The sequence below is a fragment of the Eulemur rufifrons genome, chromosome 29, assembly GCF_041146395.1.
Source record: "Eulemur rufifrons isolate Redbay chromosome 29, OSU_ERuf_1, whole genome shotgun sequence".
NCBI lineage: Eukaryota > Metazoa > Chordata > Mammalia > Primates > Lemuridae > Eulemur > Eulemur rufifrons.
In genome coordinates, this window is record NC_091011.1 from 27,860,255 (window position 1) to 27,869,408 (window position 9,154).

Here is a 9,154-nt window from a genome sequence, read left to right on the forward strand (position 1 = left end):
ATACATACATCCTTTTTAAGTTTTTTTTGTTCAACAAATTATTATAAAAATTTTCAAACATACAGAAAAGTTGAAATAATTTTATAGTTAACACCCATATACTCACCACCTAGATTCTACCATTAGCATTTTACTATACTTGTTATGTCACATAACCTATCCATTTTTCCATCTCTCTAACCATCCATTAATAAACTTTATTATTTTTTATGTATTTTAGACTAAATTATAGATATTTGTATACTTCACCACTAAATATTCAGCATATGTATCATCAACCAGAGTCCAGTATTTGTTTCTTTTTTTTTTTCTTTTTCTTTTTGAGACAGAGTCTCACTCTGTTGCCCAGGCTAGAGTGCAATGGTGTGATCATAGCTCATTGCAACTTCAAATTCCTGGGCTCATGCGATCCTCCTGCCTCAGTCTCCTGAGTAGCTGGGACTACAGGTGCACAGCACTATGCCTGACTAATTTTTTACATTTTTGTATAGAGATAGAGTTCTCACTATGTTGCTCACACTGGTCTTGAACTCTTGGCCTCAAATGATCCTCCTGCCTTGGCCTTCCAAAGTGCTAGGATTATAGGCGTGAGCCACTGCACCTGGCTTCAGTTTTTTTTAAGGTGCAATTCAATGAAATTGCACAAATCTTAAGTGTACGTTCACTGAGTTTCGACAAATGCATACACCTTTGTAACCCAAACCCTTATCAAGATATAGAATACTGTGATTCCAGAAAGTTCCCTCATGCCCCTTTCCAGTTCAACTCCTTTCTCTTTCCCCCACCCAGCATATATATAGCACTTTGAATACACTCACTGCTTTCACAGTTAACCAGACATGAATGAGTTCGTAATATTTAGAACACATCTCAAAAAGCAGCACAGACATGACACCTCTGACCAGCTGTTTCTCAAAGCATGGCACATCACAGGCCTCAGCATCACCTGAGATGCTTGTTAAAAATGCATATTCCTGAGCCCCACTGCAGATCTTCTGAATCACAATCTTGGAAAGTCTTAGGAGCTTAGGAATTTCATGTCAGCTCTGAAGAGGATTCCGATTCAGCCAAGGTTTAAGAACCCTTGCCTTGGCCTAATATAAAAGGTGTTGGCTGAGATTTAAATAATTGCACACAACTGCCAATGTCATCTGTTGGTGATAGGCAGTTTTATTCCAGTGATTCCTTTATATCTCTGAAGTTTAAAAGCAAAGAATTCCTACATAGAAGAGTTTCTGTATGGCCAAATAAAAAAATATGCCCTTTCCATATTAGCTAAAACCAGTGAAGGAGAACAATGTGTTTATTTGGACCCGAATTTCAGTGTCTTTAAATTAACATCAAAGAACACTGTAATGTACACTCCTGCACCCCTCTCATGTACTATGACAGTGAAATGGATATGACTTTTGACCTGCCATTTGTAGCAATATTCTTGTAATGCCATATTTATTAATTGATTTATTTTTCTCCTTTTTATCCCACAACTACAGCAAGAAAAATTCCATCCTGTCTTCAAACCCTGCAGACCCTTAGAAGGACGAATTGCCCGACTGATTCAGAACCGAAGACCTCTGGAGGCCTCTGTCCAGGAAAGACCTTCTGCCTGTCCAGATTGTACCCCTAGAGTTTTGTGTAATTTTCATACCTTTATACCCAGTTCTGCAGAAATGATGGCACTTAAAGATACCATATCAGCTGGTGTGACCCATAAAGACCAGGATATTGAAGAGAAGATTAAAGAAGAACAAAGCTTGCTATCTACCTACGCACATCCACCTTATTACCCAACAAAAACTCTAAGTAGTATTTACGACATAAAATCATTTCCGAAAATCACAGATACTAAAAAGACAGAAGATTTGTACTTGAGACAGCTGTTATTAAAACCCCAACCCATACCGTACTGTAAACCAAATGATTACATTCACTATGACCATTTTAAATTTCCCTTACGTGATACCTATACTATGTGTCCAAACCCTGTTCGCCTTAGTAACTCTAGTATTTTACGAAATGAACTGGACACAGAAGCCTTTGCTTTAGATCATTTTTTAAGTAAACCAGAAGAACAGTTGGGCTTGAACATGGAAACCTATGAAGAAACAAAACCTATTCTGGGCTGGATTCCTAGAGCTGGAGTGGCCAAGCCACATACCAACCTGCTGGACCTTAAGAACTGCTTTTCAAAAACTGGTGCACAAAAACGTTTCCATAAATCAATTCTAGAAGACCATAAAGACCTCAGGGATAATGACCATTCAGGGATGAAACACCAATTCTTTGGCCATAATTCCCATTATTTCTATAATTGAGATATTCATTCTTCCCTTCAAAACCCAGCGTCTTGCAAGAAAAGAAAAAATATAACAGAATTTCCTTCATGTTACTGGATTCTGTTTTCTAGATTAAGCCACAATGACCTTTTTAATGAGGTTTATGTTTTCAGGAATTTAAGTTAGGATCTGGTCAGAGTAACCCAGAAAAGGTGATGTCCTGACTTCTTAACAAGTTTAACAATTTGGCAATAAAATATTAGAACCAGAAAAATTTATAGTCTTTAATCTCATCTTCAAATTATACTCCAAGGAAAATTTTCCAAAATCATGAAAAGCAAATGTGTACAACAAAGTTTACATCATCACTGTTCTACCAAAGTATGAAGATTTGTAAAAAACTCAAATGCTTAATAAATGACAAACTATAGCAGCTCAATAAAATAAATGTGAACATTGTGCCTTTATGTAATTGTTTACACAAAATAACATTAGTTAAAAAAGACAAAACTCGGCCGGGCGCGGTGGCTCACGCCTGTAATCCTAGCACTCTGGGAGGCCAAGGTGGGCGGATCGTTTGAGCTCAGGAGTTCGAGACCAGCCTGAGCAAGATCGAGACCCCATCTCTACTAAAAATAGAAAGAAATTATATGGACAGCTAAAAAAAATATATATATAGAAAAAATTAGCCGGGCATGGTGGTGCATGCCTGTAGTCCCAGCTACTTGGGAGGCTGAGACAGGAGGATCGCTTGAGCCTAGGAGTTTGAGGTTGCTGTGAGCTAGGCTGACGCCACGGCACTCACTCTAGCCTGGGCAACAGAATGAGACTCTGTCTCAAAAAAATAAAAATAAAAAAATAAAAAAAAGACAAAACTCAAACATCCAGTTCATTGAGGGATGGACAGCTCTGCAAACGATGTTATCTTAATAAAGTAAATATGTGGACCCTCCTTTATGTAAACATGTGGACAAAATAACAGCCAGTGGAAAAGATGAAACCCTAATTGCTGTGCATGCACACACTGCAAGTCAAATAGGTTTCCTTCCCTTTAACCTTCTGATCACTGAAACATCACCATTTCTTTCATGCAGATAAAATTATTTTATTGTGAAAATCTAGTAATGGCTTTAATTAGTAACTGGTGAGTCCTAACTGTAGCAAGAAAGGATGGTTTAATATCAGTAAGTCCAGATCCCCAAAATCATCATTTTTGGAAGGTGTTCACCAAGAGTTTAGCTAACTCCCATATATGCAAGTCAACTCAATGTGCCAATAGATTATTTTAAATAATAGTTTATCACAGAAAGTTCATGAGGAATTTTTTAAGTATTTTGTGAAGTTTTTTTTATTTTAACTTTTGTTTTTGTTTTATAACCAACGTGTCATTTGGTTATACCTCCTTAAAACTATTCTGAGCTAAAATCAGGAAATTTTTTCCAAACTGTATTCTAATTAATATATCACACTAACTACATTATGTATTGTGGGAGGCAAAAGTTTACATGGTAAAATAACATTGGAGAAAACTGGGGCAACAAATGCAATCACATAACTTAATCACTGGATTCTCCATAGCCTTTACTATGTAATGTAATTAGGACTGTCCAAGGTAAGGTGGATATAGTGTATACATTTCTTAAACTAATTTGATCCTTTTATCATAAAGCACATCATTGGACCAGAATTCCAAAGAACAATTTTTTTTTTTTTTTTAAAGTAGAAATAGGGTCTCACTCTGTCACCCAGGCTAGAGTACAGTGCCACCATGATAGCTCACTGTAGCCTGAAACTTTTGGGCTCAAGCAATCCTCCCACCTCAGCCTCCTGAGTAACTGAGATTACAGGTGCCTGCCACGATGCCCATCTAATTTCTTTTTAGAGACAAGGTCTCGCTGTGTTGCTCAGGCTGGTCTGGAATTCCTGGCCTCAAGCGATCTTCCCACCTCAAAGAGCAAACTTCGATGATGCACCTTTCCAGTATGGGAATTTGAGGTTTTAATTGCACATTTTCCCCTGGGTTGCATGGAAGTTGGTGAGAAATTACATTCTATTAATATGACATTTACTTTGCCCACGTCCGTGGGCAACCTTCTCTTCAGACATTGTCATAATCATCCTCCTCAACTAAGAGGAGGTCAGCCCTCCTTCTAACTCTGCTGATCAGTAAGGCTAATGGATCCGACCTTATTTGGTATAGAGAATACCTACACTCCAAGTATGCTCATCAAAAGCTCAGTTTTAAAATACTAGTGGAGGCTTCCAGGTTAAGACACCCTGGGTAGAGTGCAGTGGCATTATCATAGCTCACTGAAACCTCAAACTCCTGGGCTCAAGCGATCCTCCTGCCTCGGCCTCCCAAGTATCAGGGACTACAGGTGTGTGACACCAAACCCAGCTACTTTTTTCTATTTTTTGTAGAAATGGAGGTTGGGGTTGGGGTGGGGGGCATCTTGCTCTTGCTCAGGCTGGTCTCCAACTCCTGACCTCAAGTGATCCTCCTGCTTTGGCCTCCCAGAGTGCTAGGATTACAGGTGTGAACCACTGCTTCGGGCCAAGACTAGTAACTTCTTATGATAAAACAATCACTTATTTAAGGACCACATTTTTCTTGGAGAGATATGGGTGGCAATATCAGGACCGGGCTTCATAAGGACACACTGAATTTGCAAGGTGTTGCTAAGCTTGGTCTTCTAAAAACTTGGAGAGTTTGCCAAATAAGTCTACTTAACCAGTACATCCAAATGCTCACTATCTCGGTCCCCTCCAAAAGGCACAAGAGGTCTTGAATAAGTATTGTGACTTCTGCTGTTTTACAGGGAGACTGTGGCAGTAGTGTGTGAGATTAAACGGGAACTGGAAGTCAGGACATAGTTCAAAGGCAATAAAAATATTCCAGTCCTATAGGGAGATGGAGGGTTTAGAGCTGAAATCCATCGGTTTGGAAGGAATCTAAAGTAATCTAGTATCTACCGCTTGGGTTGGGGGTGGGAGGAAGGATGCTAGAATGTAAGCACCATCAGAGAAAGAGTTCTCAATGATTTACTCCAGGTGCCTAGATGAGTGCCTGGCACATAGCATCCACTCAGTAAACACTTAACTGAATAAAGCAGTGCTAGACAGAATACAAGAAAAGAGAAAAAATTAATCAGAACATGGAGGCTTAATTTGAGGTGCAAAGGAGTTAAGAAGAAAACTCCCAATGACAGAAATGAGTATATCAAGAAGGGGAGCTCATTTTTTTAGGATAACTATGATAATGATAACTAAAGGCTGCGGTAATAATACTTGCATTTCTAATATGACCTCAACTGCATTATGCTTACTTGAACATGATCTTTACCTAGGTTAGAAGTGATGCGAATCCTCTAGATTTCCAAGAATTCGCTAATCATTTAAAAATGTTTCTTCCTAGATGCTGCCTGCACACTCTCCATGTTCTTTCTGCACACAAACGCGAGGGGGCGGGGAGCGTTAGCAAAAGAAAAGCCGGCAGGGCAGGGGGCCAGAGCGATAATCCTGTCTCTGCTGCAATTGCAGCACCCTCCTCAGTCTTAGGGCGTCCATCAAGCAGAGAGCTGGAAGATCACTTAATGCCCAACTCTTATATCTCCTGGTTTCAGGCTGTCCCTCCGGGGTGCAGTTGGCGCCGGCCGTGTAAGTATGACCGAGCCTGGGTAAAGGTCGCCCGCTGACTGGAGCGTAGCCAGGAGACTTCCAGGTAGGTCAAAGTTTCGGCGTCTCTTTCCGGAAGGCCAAACGCCCGGCTCAAAGCTCATTGCATCACCGCGCCCAAGACCCGTTACCATAGCAGGATTACCCCTCAATACACCACGCGACTCAGCTCCACAATTTCCGCCTGCACACGCAAGCGCAGAGAGGCTGGCGGGTGATGTCAGCGCCTCCCGGCACCACCTCGGCGTCGTGCGAGCCGGGCCTGTCGTAACGGCCGGGCAAGAGAGGCCTGGAGAGGAAGGGCACCCACGCGGTACACTCTACCCTGCTAGTCGGCGTCCGCGCGCAGGTTCCTGGCGCAGGCCCTGGAGGCTGGAGCCAATGAGACACCGTGACGTCACTGCGCATCAGCCGGCTCGGCCGCTCGTCGGGCCGCGGGAGGGCGGAGCGAGTTCGGTTGCACCAACACCGGTACATAGGCGCGGCCCGGCGTGTCCTTGGACTTAGAGAGCGGGACGTCCGGCTTCTGACTGGGAACCTTCGTGCCGTCAGCAACCAAAGAGAGGTGAGCGCGGGTCGCGGAAACCGTAGCGGTGTGATCCCGACGTGTGGGGGAGCGCGGAAACGACCAAGGCCCTCCCCAGGAACCTGTCCCAGGGTAGCCCGCGTGGGTTGGGCAGGGCCGGGAGTGAGAACCCTGGCCTGTGGCCAGCCAGTACCCGGTGGATAACGGCTTGCGATGGAGCAGAACCCTAGTTAGGTGTGGAGTAGGTCGGGAACTCCAGGTGGCTTGGATGTGGATTCCAGGAGGACGCGGGCCTCCCGTTGTCGGTGTTGGGGGGCAGTGAAAATGATAGACAAGACTTCCTCCCGGAGGGCCAGAGCGCAGCGCTTCGCGGCCTCCTTCAGAGAGCAAAAGCTGCTGCTTCTCTAATAAGGGGTCATTTCTTTTCCTGGTTGCCTGTTGTTTCTAACGTCCACCGCTCAAGCATCCCAGAAAGGTGGATTTTCATCAGTCACCTTGAGAGCGACCTGGATGGGTGACCGACCTCGTGGTCGTCCCTGGGGATCTCAGAGGTGTGGAGAGAGGGGATATCCATGGGAGACCTCGCAGCCCGCTCTGCTCCCATCCGCAGCGAGGCAAGTTAGAATGACAAGCTCACCTGTGACCTGAGCAGGTGGAAACAGCCAGGACCTGTTTTTTAAAATCTGTGTGCTTTATATTATCATCAGAGAGAGTGCCTTTGAGTTGTAGTACGAATAAATGTCTAGACCTTCTTAAAAGTTGGAATTTTGGTAGTTTTGGTTTAATGTAATCACAGTTCATATTAGTAAGTATGTGACCTTGACCTCACTTTTGAAGCTGTGGTTTGAACTAGGTTCCTTCTTTGCTTGCTTGGGCTTTAACCTTCTTTTACTTATACATGCAAGGATTTGCTTTTAGGAGGTTCTCCTAAATAGTGTTTTTGATATTAGAGAATATTGTGAATGTACTAAGTGAAACAAGATTCATCCTGGTGCTTAATGTCATAGATTAGCAACGGATTAGTAATTACATAAAGTGATCATTGGTTTGTACAATATTTGTTACTTGAGGAAAAAATTACTAAGTTCGGTCTTTTCATTTTTAGAATTAAATATGGGTGATGTTGAGAAAGGCAAGAAGATTTTTGTTCAGAAGTGTGCCCAGTGCCACACTGTGGAAAAGGGAGGCAAGCACAAGACTGGGCCAAATCTCCATGGTCTCTTTGGGAGGAAGACAGGTCAGGCTGCTGGATTCTCTTACACAGACGCCAATAAGAACAAAGGTAAGAGGGAGACCGTTGTTAAATAACACTACACAAAATGCATGAATGTAACCTGTGGCAAACTCTTTTATCAGGAATGTGAAATACTTAATCCATCCCTTCTTGTTTAGGCATCACCTGGGGAGAGGATACACTGATGGAGTATTTGGAGAATCCCAAGAAGTACATCCCTGGAACAAAAATGATCTTCGCTGGCATTAAGAAGAAGGGAGAAAGGGCAGACTTGATAGCTTATCTCAAAAAAGCCACTAATGAGTAATAGGCCACTGCCTTATTTATTACAAACCAGAAATATCTCATAACTTTTTTTATGTGTACCATAATTTATTGGTCTCATACACCAGAATTCGGATCATGAAAGAGTGACAGAATATTTTTGTTGGACAGTCCTGATTTAACTAAGACTGGCTTGTGGTTAATTCGGTTTTTTGAATTTTGATAGTAATTCCAATAGAGTAAATGCTATCATTGTATTCTCCTTCTAAGATATGATTGGATTAATTAGTAGTGTTCAACTTTTCACAAGGATGGTAAATTGCCATTTCAAAACCTATTGAAGATTGGTTTTATATTTAGATTTATATAACTGGTTATGTGAATATATTTAAATACTAGGGAAATTGCTTCACTGTCTTGGAACCAAGCAAGACTCATGGGTGTTTTAACTTGTGTTCATTAGCCTGTTAAAGGCGAGGGCTGGAGATAAGGTAGCAATGTTTACTTTATATATTTTTGGTCTTCACTATGCCAATCTAATTTCCCTGTGTCTACTAAAATGCTGCCTTTTATTTATTGAAAGGCATTTTAGTGTTGTTTATGTGTAATATCAAATAAAGAATATTTAACATTTATCACATTTTATAGACAATCTATAAGGTTAAATGCTTTTAAAAGTCAATGTGACAAGAAATAGCAAATTAAACTTTTGAATTCTTCACTACCTAAGTCAGACTAAGTTATAATTTAGGATTGTCTTTAAACAGCTCTTCAGAAACACATAAAACTGTAGAACTTCTGTATATGTGTGATTGGTAATGGTGCTTTTACCAACTCATTAGAAGGATTAAAGTAGAGGAGATAAACACAAATTTTAAAATTATGTGTGATCATGACTTAATTAAAAACAAAATCACAGATCATGATTTTTTGACTGCTTGACTTAATGACTGATGATAAAATTTTAATGGTTAAGAAGTACAGTAGTCCTAACTACCAGTGTAGCAGTGTTACAGTCATGGTACTATATTGTGTCTTCTTAGTCCTCTAGGACAGCTTGAACACTAGAACAACACTTGACTAATTCACACTTTAGTTTCTTTGGCCAGAATGAGAATTCCAGTATTTATGCCAGATACAGATAAAAGAATGCTCTGGTCATAGCTTTGTGATGTGTAA

The 9,154-nt window shown here is 41.2% G+C and overlaps 2 protein-coding genes across 3 annotated transcripts in view; both read left to right on the forward strand.

Moving 5' to 3' along the window:
* The window catches only part of SPMIP4 (sperm microtubule inner protein 4), a 37,028-nt gene extending 34,713 nt beyond the window's left edge, over positions 1 to 2,315 (forward strand). Inside the window, exon 10 of the mRNA XM_069462053.1 lies at positions 1,494 to 2,315. Within this exon, the coding sequence (XP_069318154.1) occupies positions 1,494 to 2,315 (822 nt within the window). The remainder of the gene's footprint in view (positions 1 to 1,493) is intronic.
* Positions 2,316 to 6,425: 4,110 nt separating this feature from the next.
* On the forward strand, positions 6,426 to 8,905 carry CYCS (cytochrome c, somatic). 2 transcript variants are annotated; one of them, XM_069461852.1, is made up of 3 exons: positions 6,426 to 6,516; positions 7,583 to 7,759; positions 7,870 to 8,901. In XM_069461852.1, the coding sequence occupies exons 2-3, from the start codon at positions 7,591 to 7,593 to the stop codon at positions 8,016 to 8,018; spliced, it is 318 nt and encodes a 105-aa protein (XP_069317953.1). In that variant the 5' UTR covers positions 6,426 to 6,516; positions 7,583 to 7,590; the 3' UTR covers positions 8,019 to 8,901. The 2 variants fall into 2 exon arrangements, with proteins under 2 accessions (XP_069317953.1, XP_069317954.1); XM_069461853.1 differs by lacking the exon at positions 6,426 to 6,516 and adding an exon at positions 6,580 to 6,609 and having other exon boundaries at positions 7,870 to 8,905.
* The last annotated feature ends 249 nt before the right edge of the window (positions 8,906 to 9,154 follow it).